The following is a 16,171-nucleotide window of genomic DNA, read 5'->3' as shown; positions in this document are numbered from 1 at the left end:
GGGTATCAAAACTGACCTTATTGACCTGTTTTCTGATAATTTGCTGGTTTGTTGTAACAACCAATATGAAGTGAATTTGCCTGCAAAGGGGGCAGTCTTGACAGGGGCTCTGGAAAACTGGGGACCCTGGCAGTGGGATTGGTGTTGGGCCATTAAATATCCAAAATGTCTGTTAAGAACAACTGTATTTGTAAATCATGGTGTTTAAAAAATTAGAGAAAAGAAACATAAATACTCAAAATACTCAGCATGATGATCGTGATGATAGCTTGAACCTTGAAGAGAAGCTTGAATTCTAATTTAAACATTTTTTTTCTTAAAATTTTATTGAATCACCGTGAGAAAGTTACAAGCTTTCATGTTTGGGTTACAATCACACAGTGATCGAACACCCATCCCTCCATCAGTGCACACTCCCCACCACCAATCTCCCCAGTGTACCCCCCTTCCCCAACCTTCCCCTGCCTCCATGGCAGACAATATTCCCCACACTCTCTCTCTACTTTGGGGCACCATGGTTTGCAATACAGACACTGAGAGGTCATCATGTTTGGTCCATTATCTAGTTTCGGCACACATCTCCCATCCCGACTGATTCCTCCAGCCATCATTTTCTAAGTGATCCCTTCTCTATTCCATCTGCCTTCTCCCCTCCACTCATGAGTGGCTTAGAAAGGAAATCAAAGAGGAAATCAAAAGATTCCTGGAAACGAATGAAAATGAGGACACGAGTAAAAAAAATTTCTTTATATAAGTTTTATTATAGAACTTACAGAAGTGCCTTTGTCGGCTCTGTATCATGTAGACACCTCTGTTCTACTCTCACTCCTGCCCTTTTGCTTTTCCAGTTTATGGGAAAAACAAACGGAGACTATTATACTCTGGACGACATGTTCGTCTCCAAGGCGGCTGAGCGACAACATCTGGGTGAAGAGGAAGAGAATCAGAGGAAAAGGGCCATTGCTGAGCATCGGAGTCTGGTGGCTCAGATGGACAAGTGTTTGTACTGTTTCGACAGCTCCCAGTTTCCCAAGCACCTTATTGTCGCAATAGGAGTCAAGGTGAGGAACAAAACCTTTCGTTTCTTTTTTTGTGGCATATGTAGATTTGTTCTTTTCTTCATCCTCTTCTAGGATCCCAGGAATCCTTCTCTTATTCTGAATAAGAGAAACATTAGATTTTGGACCTAAACCTTGAGTAGAAGCATGAGCTTTATTATTATTTTTTTTTGCTTTGTTTTGTTTTAGATTTGGGGTCATATCTCAGAGTGCTCAGGGGTTACTCCTGGTGGTGTGTGGGGAACCATATGATGTCAGGGGTGGAACCCAGGCCTGCATCCACAAAGCATGCACATCAGCCCTGTGAGCGGTCCCTCCCATGCCTCTCCCACTCCAAGAGAAAAGTATTTTCCCCATCAGTTCCCATGAGTCTTAGAATCTTCTTTAGAGTGGGCTGATATTTAAATGGCGGAAGTTCACACTTTGCATGATTCCGCTCCTTGGAGTATTGGTAGCAGGCAGTGGGTATGTGCCCTATGTCCTTGAATCTGTTACATTTCTAGAATCAACAATGATTTTGAGTTGTAAACATATTTGTGTGTGTGTGTAAACATCCATATCAGCTCCTCATTTGTCCACCCAGCAGTTTTTTAAAATTGCTAATTTTGTTAAGTGAATAAATTCCCTGTAAAATACCTCTGGCTAGGCCCTAACAAAAGTGAAATTAGAGAACTGAGGATGTGGCTTGGTGTGAAGTTTGTGTCTCACATGCATCATCCCTAGCACTGCAAAAAAGAGAAGGAAACTAAGATTTGGTCCATTTGCAAAGTGTCCCCATTCCTTATGAATGTATGTGCTCACTTCTCACGTGCTGACTGCATCCTGCATGTGTAGGTAGGTGTGATTCTAACCCAGGCCATACATCAAATGTTTTTAAAATATATTTTTTGTATACTATAAAAGTAGCACCAGCTTGTAGGTGTGTATACAGAGTTTAACAAAAGCCAGAGAGAGTGCACTTTGTTTCTTTTCTTTTTTTCTTTTTGCCTCCACCAATGAGAGGCGTCGATTACACTTGGTTTCCATTAGTCATCTTGTTTCTTGCAAAAACTTTCTTGGTGCAAGACTATGTATTGTTTCAAGAAGGTCCTGGGACAAATATAAAGTGTTATAATTTTCCTGGGTAAAAACATAGGTGTGAAGCTTTTCTTTACTTTTCTTTTTCTTTTGATGTGAAGCTTTTAAAACTGAGATTTGTGCCATAAATTTCTAGTTTAATGGATGCTGTTCCTCAGGCTAAACGTTAAAGCTAAACATCTTTAAAACACTCCGCCAAGAGATAGTGCTTGCTAGCAGGTCCACCTCGTTCGGTGTTGGCAGTTTCCCTCAGGCTGAGAATAACGCTCAGTATTCTGCCCTCTCCCCCCAGGTTTACTTATGTTTACCTAACGTTCGGTCCCTTACCGAGGGGCACTGCCTCATCGTGCCTCTACAGCACCACCGAGCGGCAACCCTGCTGGACGAAGACATCTGGGAGGAGATGCAGGTCGGTAGGATACCACTCAGGATGCTCTCCACAGGCTTGACGCTGCACGAGTCCCAGCAGGTCTGATGCCTTGGCCGCTGGTGTGACTCCCTAGTGGAAACGCTTTTAGACATTTGCATATCTGCAGCTGTGTGCAGAACGTGATGTTTTCCACTACTTGTTTATTTTATTTCTCTTATGCATCTCCCATTTAGAAAGCTATTCTCTACTCAATTAACTGATAAAATAACTTCTTCTTTTCATCAGGCTAAGATTTTGGATCTGTGCTTATGTGAAGAATGAGATTATCATTCTTACTGCAGTAAGCTAATAAATTAGAGCTGAAATATATTTTCATATACTAAAAGAGAAAGTCAGAAGCCACAGGCTTTATTCAGCAGTTGCTGTATGTCTGCTTGTGGGACTGACTGACCTTCTCTGTTCTTTTTTTTTTTTTTTTTGCTATTTTTGGGGGACGGTATCACAGCTGCCAGTGTTCAGGGGTGACTCCTGCCTCTGCACTCAGGAATTACTGCTGGCGGTGCTCAGGGGACCTTATGGGATGCCGGGGATCAAACCCAGGTCGACCACATGCAAGGCAAACTCCCTACCCACTGTACTATCGCTCCAGGCCCTGAGCTTCTCTGTTCTGATTTTGTTACTAGCTTTCATTTTCACACCTTTAAAAACATAATCTGGCTCAGCTTTTGAATTTAGGGATTTGTTTTTCTGGCTGATTCTTTAAGAGATTGAAAGACACTACATGGGTAAAGTTGCTGTTGAATTACTTTAAGACCTCATAATGACCAAAAAAAGGAAAGAAAAATTTTGCTTTTCTAATGCTTAATGAGAAGTAGGGATACTGGGACCCCCCACACTCAGCCCCTCCATGTCCCCAAGTTAGAAAATGTGAAAAATGTAAGACTTGCAAAAGACTCTATACTACTCTTTTCATCAGGCTGTTAAGAATACCAGAAGAAGGGATGTTTATTTAAGTTCTGTGTATTTATTGAAATTTTGTCATTCTCTGACTCTCTGTGATCTTTATGTTTATGTTCTGCAAGTTTAAACTCCTGCAGACCATTGTAGTGGATGACCTAGCAAGGGTAGGGGACTGTCAGTATTTTTGATGTGGAGTAGGACTTTTTTTTTTTTAGCTGCAGATGCCTATGCCACAAAAGTGGGAAGGGGAAGTGAAGTGGGAAGCATGAGAATGTGAATTTTAGAGTTCCTTTGAAACTTTCTTGGGATGCCTTTCATGTGTGCTGGACACCAGCATATGATTTAGTGGCTCAAATCTTGTGTACTCAAGTATGAGGCTGAGTTTGATCCTGGGTAAAACTGCCCCCATGTGTCACGCATGGTCACAGTGGCCCTGCCCCCGCCCCCCAGCACTGCAGCTGAAGTATGTGGCTGTGTGTCTGTGCTCTCTGGCCACCCTCCCAGCCAGTGGGCAGCTACTGTGCAGCGAGGGGGGGAGGACTGGGGAATGAGTCACACATGCACAGACAGGGCTTAGCATAAAACCGTGTCAGAGAAGCTTTCACGTAATGCAGGAATCAAGGCTGTGGGTGCTATATTTTTGTATGAAATGGAGCTGCTTGGTGAAAGGTATTGAGATGTGTACAGAAGAGAAAAATTCTCTAACTTAGCCAGAGCATGAGACTGTAAGGTAATCTAGGTGTGGGAAATGCAGCAATGGAGACATTGATTCCACCTAAAGGCCTGGCATGTTTTAGACTAGATTACAGTTTAGCAGGTTTTATAAGCCAGACAACATTATAGAAGATTGAGTGAACAGGTAAAACTGAATCCTTTCATATAAATAATGAGAGTATAGCCTTTTCTGTGCATGAAAGTAAAAGACTAGAAGTTGTCATTATTGGGGCTGGAGCAATAGCACAGCGGGTAGGGCGTTTGCCTTGCACGCGGCCAACCGGGGTTCGATTCCCAGCATCCCATATGGTCCCCTGAGCATCACCAGGGGTGATTCCTGAGCGCAGAGCCAGGAGTAACCCCTGTGCATTGCCGGGTGTGACCCAAAAAACCAAAAAAAAAAAAAAAAGAATAGAAAAAAAAGAAAAAAAAGAAATTTTCATTATTGTAAGATAGTCAACAAATAAAATTCCTGAGAGAGACAGGAAGGGTGAGGGGTTTGCCTTGCGTGTAGCTGACTCTGTTGATCCTGGGGATCACTAGGGTCCCCACCCTGGTCCCTCCCTCCGCCCCACCCCACTGCAAGTGAGCCCTGAGCACCACTGGGTGTGGCCCCAGAAACTAGAATAAAATACCTCAATTTAAGAAATGTGCCTTTACATTTTGTAACTGTTTTAAAATTTTCAGAAGTGTGCAACCACTCTGATTATATCCTGGCTAATATCCTTGTGATCTTTCTCCTCTTATAAAGAATATCTTGACCTAGAAAGAAAATGATCAGCACAGGCAGGAGCCACTTATTTCAAGTGATATTTTTAAATCATCTTCCTCTAGTAACATTTAAACTTAAAGCTTCTGTTTAGCAGAAAATTCAAAGATACATTTCAGCACAGCATATGTGCTAATTTCAAATGGATACAATCCAAATTCTTATTTTATTAAATATAGTGTAACTTGGTCCTCTTTCAATTGTGCTTGAACATCCTTCTCAGTTTGGTACATATGCTTGAACATTGTTGTCATCAGACACTGGGCACTTAAAAAATATTTTTTTAAGGTTCGGGTATCCTTTATTTGGAGTGGAGGGGTGTTGGCTGTGCTCAGGGCTTACTCCTGGCTTTATGCTCTGGGATCACTCACGGCAGTGCTTAGGGGGCTACATACTTGGCACAAGGGTTGGCTGTGTGCAGGGCAAACATTTGACCATCTCTCTGTGTCATCTCTCTGGTCATATATCTTTTTAAAAATTGTTACCATGTTTCTTTTGGATAAATACCCATAAGTGGAGCTTGCTACATCATATGGCAGGGTTTTTGGTTTTTGGATGAGTGTCTATATTGCTTTATGTAGTGCATGTATCAATGTACATTTTCATAAATTTAATTTTCCATAGTAAAGTTTTAAAGGTAGAGTGGGTTCTCTGTTTATTAAATTGTAATGTCAAGAATGTTTAAGGCATAAATAACTGTATTACAAAAGTAAGAAAACAGACCATTACTTTCCTTAAGCCTTTCTTTGTTTCAATAGTAACGACATGAGGTGTTCACAACATTTCAAAACATTTCCTTTAGGGCCAGACATAGTACAGCAGGCAGGGCACTTGCCTCGCACCAGCTGACCTGATTTCAGTCCCTCTCACCCTACATAGTCCCCAAGCCCCTCCATGACTGACCCCTGAGGGCCTCTTGCTCAAGTGCCACTGTGGTATTGGTTGACAGATTGGGGCCCAGATGAGGTGGCTCATTCACGGTAAGCCTCTAGTGTCCTTAGTGTGCACTTTTACTTGGGGCTAATCTGACTGTCCAGAAAAGACTCTGGTCTCTTTCCTAGAAAATCGAAGTTTGCTTGCCCATTATTCTGGGAACTGAGCGGGTGAGGAAGGTTGCTGCTGCAGAAGGTTGAGCGTTTTGGAAACTGAGTGGCGTTCCCTGTACCTCTGTTCCCAGCTGTGCCTGGGATGGGCCTCTCCTGGGGCTGATTCCATGGTGTGCTGCTGGCATGGAGAGGAGGTAGTGTGCTGCACGCCTTAAGCCCTGCCACATCCCACCCGCCTCGGAACCACCCCCTAGTGTACTTGCTGGATGCTGTGGGACAGTCCGGGTTTCCCAAAGTTCTCTCCTCTTTAGCCAAGTCTAGTACAGCCTCTCTGCCCCCTGCCCCCATGTTGTTTTTGATGAATCATTCCATGATTTTTATGTTTTGCTAGATCTCATATCTACATCTGGGGATATTAAGAGTTTTTTTTAGTTTAGAGAACCTGAATAAATTATGATTTTATTTGTACATGATCAACCTAGGATAGCTTGTATATTTTTGTGGAAAATAATTTCAAAATCCTGTGTAGGGCCAGAGAGATGCCCTATGTCAGAGGGCAGAGCCAAAGAGATGCTGAGTGGGAGGGGCCGAGGTGCTGAGTGGGCAGGGCCAGAGAGATGCTCAGTGGGCAGGGCCAGAGATGCTGAGTGGGCAGGAGCGCAGGCTTGCATGCAGGATGCCCAGGGATTCAGTTCCACCCCGACCACCACCTGGTCCCCTAAGTACCTTTGGGAACAATCCTTGAGGAAAAGCTGGAAGTAGCCCCGAGATCCACCAGGTGTGGCACTCAGATCTCCTCGTTTAATGTTTTCTTAATGAAGAACTATGATATTTATAATAGAAGTTTTAGTCTAGTTGTCTTAGCTCGGTGAGGAATGGCAATCAGGTGAGTAATCCTAGATCAGAAGTGTGGAAAGGAGTGGGCTTCTAAAGGGCGAAGTGTTTGCTCTTAGGGAGATGGGAGTATCATGTGCCCCTGAATCATGGGATCTCTGTAGCTGTCTGAAGCAAAAACGAGGGTGCTAAAGAGATAGGACCGCGGGTAAGGTGTTTTCCAGCTGGGGTTTGATCCCTGGAACCCCATATGCCCCCCTGGACCCCATCAGAGATTTCTGAGTTCAGAGCCCAGTGTAAGCACTGAGCACTACTGGGTATGACCTAAGACAAAAAAACAAACAGTAATTCATCTATTTAGTAGGACTCCTTTATTTATGGAAATAGGGGACTGCTTGGATGTATTAAATGTTGAGTGAATGACATGCAAAGAACCACCAGGTGAAGATGCTCTGAGGACAGGGAAACAGTTCAAAGTAAATTACAATTGAAGGCTGCTCCCTGCTAGAGAACCAACCATTTTGGGCATCTAGATGTTTTCTCTATCAGTTTTGCCCATTTTTCTATTTAAATTTGAGTTTTATCTCATTTTCTCATTTCAGTTTACCAGAACCATTTCCAACAAATGTATAACATGTGCAGATTGAATTTCAGGTGATTTAAAAAATGTGAAATGATGTGGTAGATTTAGAAAATAAAGTAACTATAAGGTAAATTATAAGAATTCAGACACTGTTTACTATTTTGTTTTTCTTTTTAATTTTGAAAGGATTTATTGTGCTTTTTTAGTTTTTCATATTTTGACTCGAGCCTTTCCCAAGTGCTTTCCTTCAGATCTCCTCTAAAAGCTTCATCTGCCAAGCTTTTTCTTTTTCTTCAGATGTTCAGAAAGTCATTGGTAAAGATGTTTGAAGATAAAGGGTTGGACTGCGTCTTTTTAGAAACTAATATGAGCATGAAGAAACAGTATCATATGGTATATGAATGTATTCCTCTCCCCAAGGAAATGGGTGACATGGCTCCCATCTATTTTAAGGTATTTCTAGTTTTGCATACATATATTTTGCCACACTACTGTTGTCATCTTGTATTTTTTTTGTTACATACTTATAAAGAAAACATGAAAAGTTCTGTTGTGTTAATTTCTAGAGAATGAAATTTGAGATCTTCACCATTTAAAAGCATGCTTAATTATAAGTATCAGCATACTATCAAATATATATGTATGATTTTCTCATTTCTCAAGTGAAATTAGTGCTTTGCCTAGACGTATACATTCAAGTCAGAAGTATATCGATAGAAAGTTTATCATTGAAGTAAACTGGGAACAAAGCTAAGCTGTACCCCAGCTCCATAACTTGCATTCGCTGAGACGAGTTATTGCAGTAACTAGCATTGAATGTCATCGTGGTATTCTTGAAAAGAAACGAACCTTGATGTGTACTAGGGACAAGGAATAAATGACTATAGAGCTCCTAAAGTCATTTTTTCCAGCTGCTTTTCCCCCTAAATTGCATGGTTTGATACTGACCAAAATGCAGTACAATTTACAGACCAACATAAAGGCATAAATGTAGAGCCGTATGTGAAATAACAAAATGCAGTGAAGAAAGATGATGTTTTGTGGTGTAGGAAGGTGGTGAGGTGGTGAGGGAAGATTTGCAAATGGACCATTTAGACAGTGTACAATGGTAACATTTATTCGCGTCAACTCTGAATCTCAATAGTAAGGATTATAAAACCTGAAATGATTCACCAGAAGAATCTTCTTTCTCTAGAAAATTTCAGACTGATTATTTGAGTTGAGGAGTCATGCTGTTAATGAATTAGAAGACAAATCAGCTTTCCCTTTGCCAGTTGCATGTTACGCGAAATCTATTGAAAAGCTGTATTTTTGTTGTTGTTGTTGTTGTTTTCTTGCATATTCTCAGTAGTATCTTGAATAGTTGTGGCTAGAGGCTAGAACATTTAAGGTAGAGAATATGTGTCTCAGTCATAAAGTTTTGAGATGAAGTTAGTATGAGTTGAAAATGAGTAAAATAATGATATCTTGACTAAAGATAGGACTTGAAAAAAAATCCCGAAGTTCTAATGCTAAGTAACAGAAATTAAAGCCTTAATCAATTCAAAAGAATGGTCTACCAAGTGTAATGTACCCTGTAATTAATTTACTATTTAATTTTATTTTAAACCATTTCTTATGTTTGCTTTCATGTTTTTTTTTAATAAATGACTATTTCTTAGAAAGCGATAATGGAATCCGATGAAGAGTGGTCTATGAACAAGAAATTAATTGATCTCTCTTCAAAAGATATCAGAAAGTCTGTAAGTATCATGTCTTTTAAATATAAGAACTTTAGGGTTCCGGTTTTTCATTGAATTTCCACATCTTATTTGAGAAAAGATTGTTACTGAGGTGAAGTAACTAATTCTGCAATTAAAGAAGTAGCATCCTTCCACCTTACTCAGATTAGCAAATGCTCATTTGCGTGCCTGCTCTGATCCTTTGACATTGTCCCCTGATTGGCTTTGACCCAGAATGCTCAGGGACTAGCAGAAAAGAGACTTACTTCCCTCCCTCCCTCCCTTCGTCCGTCCCTCCCTTCTCCCTCCCTCCCTTCTTTCCTTCCTTCCTTCTGGGAACAGATCGACGGCTTCCACAGGTGTGACTGGTGCTCTTCCACTCAGCCCTACCCACAGGCTGAGAGCAACCTTCGTTTACAAAGAAATTATGATGAGAGGAATATTTTCCAAGAGGCTTTGATTTGAATTTGGAACTTTAAAAACACACTCAAGATTTCTTATTAATGCCCCTTTAAGTCATCATTAAGGTAGAGTATGGGCTTATTATTCTGTGATGTAATTAACCATTCAGTTTTGATTTACAGACCCACTTTTAGATCAGGGTACACAGAGCTTGAATTCTTCTGTACTGCCCTCTGTCTTTTCTAGAAATATAAATTAAATGGAATAAAATTCTATTATTAGAATGGTTGTTCCTTTCTTTTTTCTAATTATAAAAGTGATTTAGTCTACAAAGGCTTCTTGACTACCTGCTATTTATCTGACACTGTTTTCGGTGGTTTTCATACAAAGTGGAACAAAGCAAAAGATCCTTCACTTTATAGAGCTTACCTCCAGTGCAGGTGCTGGATCTTATTTCTTATGCCACTAAATATTCTTTCTGAACATGAGTGAATAGCAATGAAGGCATTTCGCAGTAGGGCCCAGAGCGACAGTCCAGAGGGCAAGGTGCCTTATCTTGTACATGGCCAACCCAGGTTTGATCCTTGGCATTGTGTATGGTCTTCCAAGTACCACCAGAAGGACCCCTGAGCACAGAGCCAGGAGTAAGCCCTGAGCAGCACTGAGTGTGACCCAAATAATACACCCCTTCAATAAGTGAATTGTGCATTTGCTACACTCTGTATGACTGACTGTAATTTTCTGCCGGTAAACAAGTGACAGTATATCTTAAGTGCATGTTGAAATTTGTACAAGTGCCAGAATGCAGAGCCTTGTGCAATGGCAGCTGAGTATTCAGCTTTGAGATATTTCACTTACAACAGCGACTGCCTTTTGTAAGTCACCACATACTGTGTTCTGTGACTCCTTGAGGGTTGAAGTAGAAAGGGTGTGCAGCTGATGACTTCTTGAGGCCCATCTGAGCTTTGATTCATAACTGCATGAATGGAACTGTGAAGAGAAGTTGAGTGTAATTCCAAAGGTGATCACTTTTTTTGTTTGTTTTTTTTTAGGTTAATGGCTGTCTAGTGCTTTTTAAAAATATAGAGTGTTGAAGTGTAAAATGAACAATCTTGAGTTATTTTAATCTTAAATTTATTCTGAAAGAACTGCATTATGCTGTTTTTAAAATTTTTATTACTTTTATTATCATGTGAGTGGAGTAAGCCAGAAGAAGGGCAAACACAGTTGGAGCTCACTTATCAGTGATGTATAGAATAATTGGTTGAGGAAGTGTCATGTGGTAAAGGGGGGTGCCTTGATCACCCTTGACCCCAGAGTTTAGGGAGGCAAAGGAAAGATGTCGGGGGTGGGGGGAGGAAGAAGACGAGAAGGAGAAGGAACGGGGGCTTGGGTAATACTGATGATGGAGGAGAGCCATATACCCAGAGCACAGACTCGGCACACTGAGAACATGAGGTCTTAGCTGCAAACTTTGTACTCTGCCTGTCAAGGCGGCAGGCGGGGATGGGGTGAGAGGTGGGAGTGCACAGGGAATATGGGCACGATGGTGGAAGGAAATTGACCCTAGTGGTGGGGTTTGTGTTGAAATATTATATGCCTAAAACTCAACTCTCAATGACTTTGTAAATGAATTTACAAATATTTAGATATTTTAATTAGATATTTTTAAAGACTTTATTACCTGTTTTGATTTTTAGTCCACACTAGGAGAACTCACAGGCTATTACCAATGGTGCATGGGCGACCCTGTGGTACAGGGGTTGAATCTGGTGCCCCCTCCTGCAGCACATGCAGCTCAGCCCTGTGAGCACCTCCCTGGCCCTGTGCCACCTCTTTTGAACTGTGTTACTGGGGCTACCGAGTATTTTGCCTGCTTCATGTGGGTAGGATGCCTGTATTCTGTCAGAGTAGATCCTTAAGTCGCTGACTTCCCTCACCACCTGGCAGCTTTGTGAACAGTGCTCTGCTTTCTCGGAGGCATGGAACCAAGTGTAACAGGAAATATTGGCAGGAATGCCACCACTTTTGGTCTCTCTATGATGTCACAGCCCAGTGGTAGCCATCAGTGGTAGCCATCACCCGTGTCACCGTGTTAAATGACATAAGAAATGTGGTTATTTTTCACATGATCACTTGAGATTTCATGAACTTTTAAAAGTTAATTCTTCAACTTTTTATTTTTCGTTGGGTGGGGAGAGGCTTAGACCAAACCCAGTGGTGCTCAGGGACTAGTGACTATGCTCAGAAGTGACCCCTGACTGTGCTTGGGGACTAAATGTGGTGCTGAGTACCAGACCAGGGTCAACCACGTGCAAGGTAAGCACCTGAGCGCTTTCTCTCTCTCTCCCCGCCCCCCTTTCCCTCACCCTTCCTCCCTCCCTCCCCCCTCCCCTTGGCCCCTCCTTCGAACTTTCAAGTGTGATTTTTGGTTAGAATATTTTGCTCATAGTAGCAATTCAACCACATTTAGCACCAGTGGAGGGCTATTTTTTAAACTACGGAAAGTCTATCTTAAGGAAAATTTGCATTTACTCTAAGATCTTCAAACACATGAACAATGAAAGAAGTCGGAGGAACAACCTGGAATAAAGGGAGAATTCAGATACTACTGTTCTTCTACCATAAATTCTTTTATTTAAAATTAAAACAATTTTAAGGCACCGGGGGTTACAAAGTTGCTTGTGATCAAATTTCAGGCATACGGCGTTCTCATACCAGTCCCGTCACTGTGCTCAAATGCCCTTCGCCACTGTCCCTCGTTCTCCCAATCTCATAAATAATGTGTCTTTTAGACTTGCCATTTTGCCAATGGCTTGCAGAATGGTACCGAATTTCCAGGTCCTAACTTACTGGCCTCCAGCGGAGGCGCACACACTTTGGGTCTGTGCCATGCTGACTCAGCGGTGAGTGCTCTTCCAGAGAGGGGAGACTAGAGGAGTATACAGGCAGCAGAAAAGGTAGAAAAGGTGTAACACGTTCACTGTGCCTTCTGTCTGGGCTGTGAGGCCACAGTACCTGGGTATGGCTACTGGTCACCCATTGCTGCGCCAGCAGCTCACCATAGCCTCCGTGGGACATTGGAGACCATCCTCAAAGTCTGTGACTGAGTCCTTCTGCATCATGAGAGAAATGCTCTTCTCGTTTCATGCCTCGAAGGAAATCATTGACCTTCCTCCCTTGTTTCTCCAAAGACAGGAATGTAATGAAATGTTTTACACTGAAAGGTCCTTTTCCAAGTATCTCTGGAATTGGAAATTCACTGTGTCCTAGTTTCTCCCGGGGGTTGTTTCGTTGTGGTCACGGGGAGAGGCCCGAGCATATGTCTGACTGAGTCCTTTCTGTAGGTCCCCCGAGGCTTACCTTACTTCTCTGTGGATTTCGGCCTCCAAGGAGGGTTTGCCCACGTCATTGAAGATCAACACAAATTCCCTCATTACTTTGGCAAGGTATGTTCCCCAATTTAATCAAATTCCAGAGTTTAGCATCTTGGTAATAATGTTTTTTTGTTCGTTTGTTTGTTTCTTTTGTTTTTTTTTTTTGAAGGGAACTCAAAATTTTGAGCACAATATACAGGGAAGGTGTGGTAAGGACTGTTGGTCCCAGATTTTATAGGGAGAATCTAGAAATGACTAATAAAAAGATACTAGAATGCAGGTTTTTGGTTGGACTGCCGGTGTTCAGAGCTTACTCCTGGCTCAGTGCTTAGAGGTCACTCATGGTGGTGCTTAGGGGACCGTAAGTGCTACCAAGGATCGAATCAGGTTCAGTGGCACAGAAGGAAGCACCTATTCCCTGCACCTCTCTCAGCCCCCTAGAATGTAGTTCATTGTTGTTATTTTAGTTTGTTTTAGGGTTATACTCGGTGCTTGGGGGCATGATGCTTGGTTGTCAGTCCAGACAGTGTTGAGAGTGACTGGGCAGGGGGGACACCAGCATGCAAAGCATTTGTTCCAGCCATTGAAGCTCTAGGGCCAGTCCAAAAATTGAGAGAGAGAAAGAGACAGCGAGAGAGAGACACACACACACACACACACACACACACACACACACACACACACACACACACACGAGAGGGAGGGGGAGGGGGAAGGAAGGGATAGAGGGAGGGAAGGAGAGAAGAGAGAGAGAGAGGAGAGAGAGAGAGAGTGTGTGTGTTTTAGTAGGGATCAAACCCAGGGCCTCACATGTGTGAGGCAAGTGCTCTGTTGCCAAGTAACCTTAGTCCAAAAGAATGTTAAAGACAGATGTGCGGCTTTGGCCTCAGACATCTGTTGCTTACCTGGCTCCATGCCGTCAAACCCTGGCACTAACCCTAAACTTGTTCTGTTTCTCTCGCCATTGTCTCTGTTCGCCCATAAAGGGAAACAGTTCTTTCTCAGCAAAGGGAAAAGTTCCTTTTCCTGAGGCTTTTCTTTTTTACTTCTTCTTCTTCTTTTTTTTTTTTTTTTTTTTGCTTTTTGGGTCATCTGGAGATGCACAGGGGTTACTCATGCTCTGCACTCAGGAATTATTCCTGGCAGTGCTCAGGGGACCATGAGGGATGCTGGGAATCGAACCTGGATGGACCGCGTGCAAGGCAAACGCCCTACCCACTGTGCTCTCGTCCCAACCCCTCCTGAGGCTTTTCTTGGTTGATCCAGCAGATCAAATCCCGGAAGGGAGTCCAGGATGGTGCTTTGACAGGAGCTTCTCCTCCTCCCCTCTCAGGAAGTTCTGTGGTAGCCACAGACGACTGCAGCACAGGCATGTGCTGTCCCTTTGCCCCGTCCCCTCTGACACTGGTTGCGTCCCTGCATGGGGGGGCCCTTGTTACCGTGTTAAGCTGCCACGTGGGTCATGGAAGAAAATGTTCACGGGTTCTATAGAGCCGGATCAAAGATGCTGGATTTGTCTTATTCCATCTTGTTAATTTTTTTATTCCAAACTGCCCCCCCACACACCAAGTTTTATAAATCTTGCCTATATTTTTCTCTACAGGGCTATTCAAAGCCATAAATTTGATTAATTTCTGTAGCTAACGGCACAGGGAGAGGAGCCTTAAAGAAATAATCTGGAATAATAATTAGACAAGTCAAAAATCCACTCCTTTGAAGATTTGAGAGTGTGAATTTTTAAATTAAGCTTAGCTGTAATTTAATTTTCCATATACTTAGCTTAGTATTAAAATACATTTTTTTAACCTGCAAAAAAAAGATCTCCAGCTATAAATGTAGGAAAAATTAACTCAGAAAAACACTATGTATCAGAGAGCATATTAGCCCTGAGACTCACGTGCATTGAGCAACACAGTTAATAACTTTTTCTACAAACTGTTTACCAGAGCAGCTAATAAAGACCAAAGTAATTAAATTTCACTTTCTGTTTTTCCTCTTTGCTGCTCTATAGTAGGTATGCAATTAAGTGGCAACTGGACATAAATACACAGAACCTGGAATCACAGAACCTGCCTAGTTAGAACTAATGGAAAACAAGATTATTTAAATTAATATTTATGGAATATTTGAAAACCCTCAGGTAGATGAATTCAATGTTATTTTAGTAGCAGAGTAGACCAAGTGTCATTCCCGTTGTCAGGATTTACCATCTGTGTGTCTGTCTGTTTCTCGTTCTTTGAAAGGAAATCGTTGGCGGGATGTTGGACCTAGAGCCGAGACTCTGGAGGAAAGGGGTTCGGGAGAGCTTCGAGGACCAGAGGAAGAAGGCACTGCAGTTCGCTCAGTGGTGGAGACCTTTTGACTTCACCAAAAGTGAAAAATGTTAAGTTTTTTGTTTCCTCCTCAGATGCTTTGGTTTGATTTCTGCTGCATCTTCCTAAGCACTGAGGTGTAGCTCCTGGGGGGGGGCCAGGCTCCAGGCTCTGCCATGTCCTTCCCCACCCACCCCTGGAGTAAGGCCAGCCGCATCAGTGACCTGCCCTGGTGAAACCTTTTCATTTACGACACCACAGGATGCTCCTGAAGGTTACCTAGGAACTAGAGCAAAGCACTGCCTGCAAGGGGGTTGGTGGCTTTGCTTCATTCAGTCTGTTGACTTTTTAAAACTGAGTTGGTATATTCAGGAATCATGGAAATTTCTATAGAAAAACTCTTCCTTTTCTATGTGTGTGTGTGTGTGTGTGTGTGTGTGTGTGTGTGTGTGTACTCTCTTTATTCAAGGAAATCATTTGTCCCAAATTTAATAAAAATTAAATTAAGTATGATGTTCTTATGATTCATTTATTTTGATTTCTGGATCTTTACTGTTTTTGAATGTAGGTAATTTTTTTTTAAGGTTTTGTTCCAATTGACACAGTTTACAATTATTTGCAGCTTGCAAGAAGACAGATCATCATTTTGAGGGTAATTTGATAGTGATAAGACCATAAGTAATGTGAGAATCCTGATTGTCAGGAGCACATTTCTTGTCTCCTCTTGATCTGGGGTTCTCCATGTCTTTGTTGCTGTACTCAGCATCAAGAGAAGACCACACACATGCTTACACAAATGAGTCAGAGTGTGAGAGAAGATCTGGAGCTGCCCTCATGCTTGGCCCAGGAGCTCAATGCTGCTCAGGATCAGCAATTCTGGGGTACACTAGGGCCACCCCAGCAGTGCTTGGGGTGCCATGTAGTGGTGGGGTTCCAGCTTGGAGGACC

General features: G+C 42.3%; 1 protein-coding gene across 2 annotated transcripts in view; it reads left to right on the top strand.

Annotated features, from left to right (window-relative positions):
* CWF19L2 (CWF19 like cell cycle control factor 2) overlaps positions 1-15,689 on the top strand; it is a 60,937-nt gene extending 45,248 nt beyond the window's left edge. For both annotated transcript variants that reach the window (XM_056115007.1, XM_056115006.1), the window contains exons 13-18: positions 849-1,061; positions 2,428-2,544; positions 7,709-7,864; positions 9,073-9,153; positions 12,882-12,983; positions 15,155-15,689. In XM_056115007.1, the coding sequence (XP_055970982.1) occupies positions 849-1,061; positions 2,428-2,544; positions 7,709-7,864; positions 9,073-9,153; positions 12,882-12,983; positions 15,155-15,298 (813 nt within the window). In that variant the 3' untranslated portion in view covers positions 15,299-15,689. The remainder of the gene's footprint in view (positions 1-848; positions 1,062-2,427; positions 2,545-7,708; positions 7,865-9,072; positions 9,154-12,881; positions 12,984-15,154) is intronic.
* The last annotated feature ends 482 nt before the right edge of the window (positions 15,690-16,171 follow it).

The sequence above is a fragment of the Sorex fumeus genome, unplaced genomic scaffold (assembly GCF_029834395.1).
Source record: "Sorex fumeus unplaced genomic scaffold, SorFum_2.1 ptg000028l, whole genome shotgun sequence".
Classification (NCBI taxonomy): Eukaryota; Metazoa; Chordata; class Mammalia; order Eulipotyphla; family Soricidae; genus Sorex; species Sorex fumeus.
Note: the sequence above shows the minus strand (reverse complement) of the source record. Positions and strands in the feature narration are given on the sequence as shown.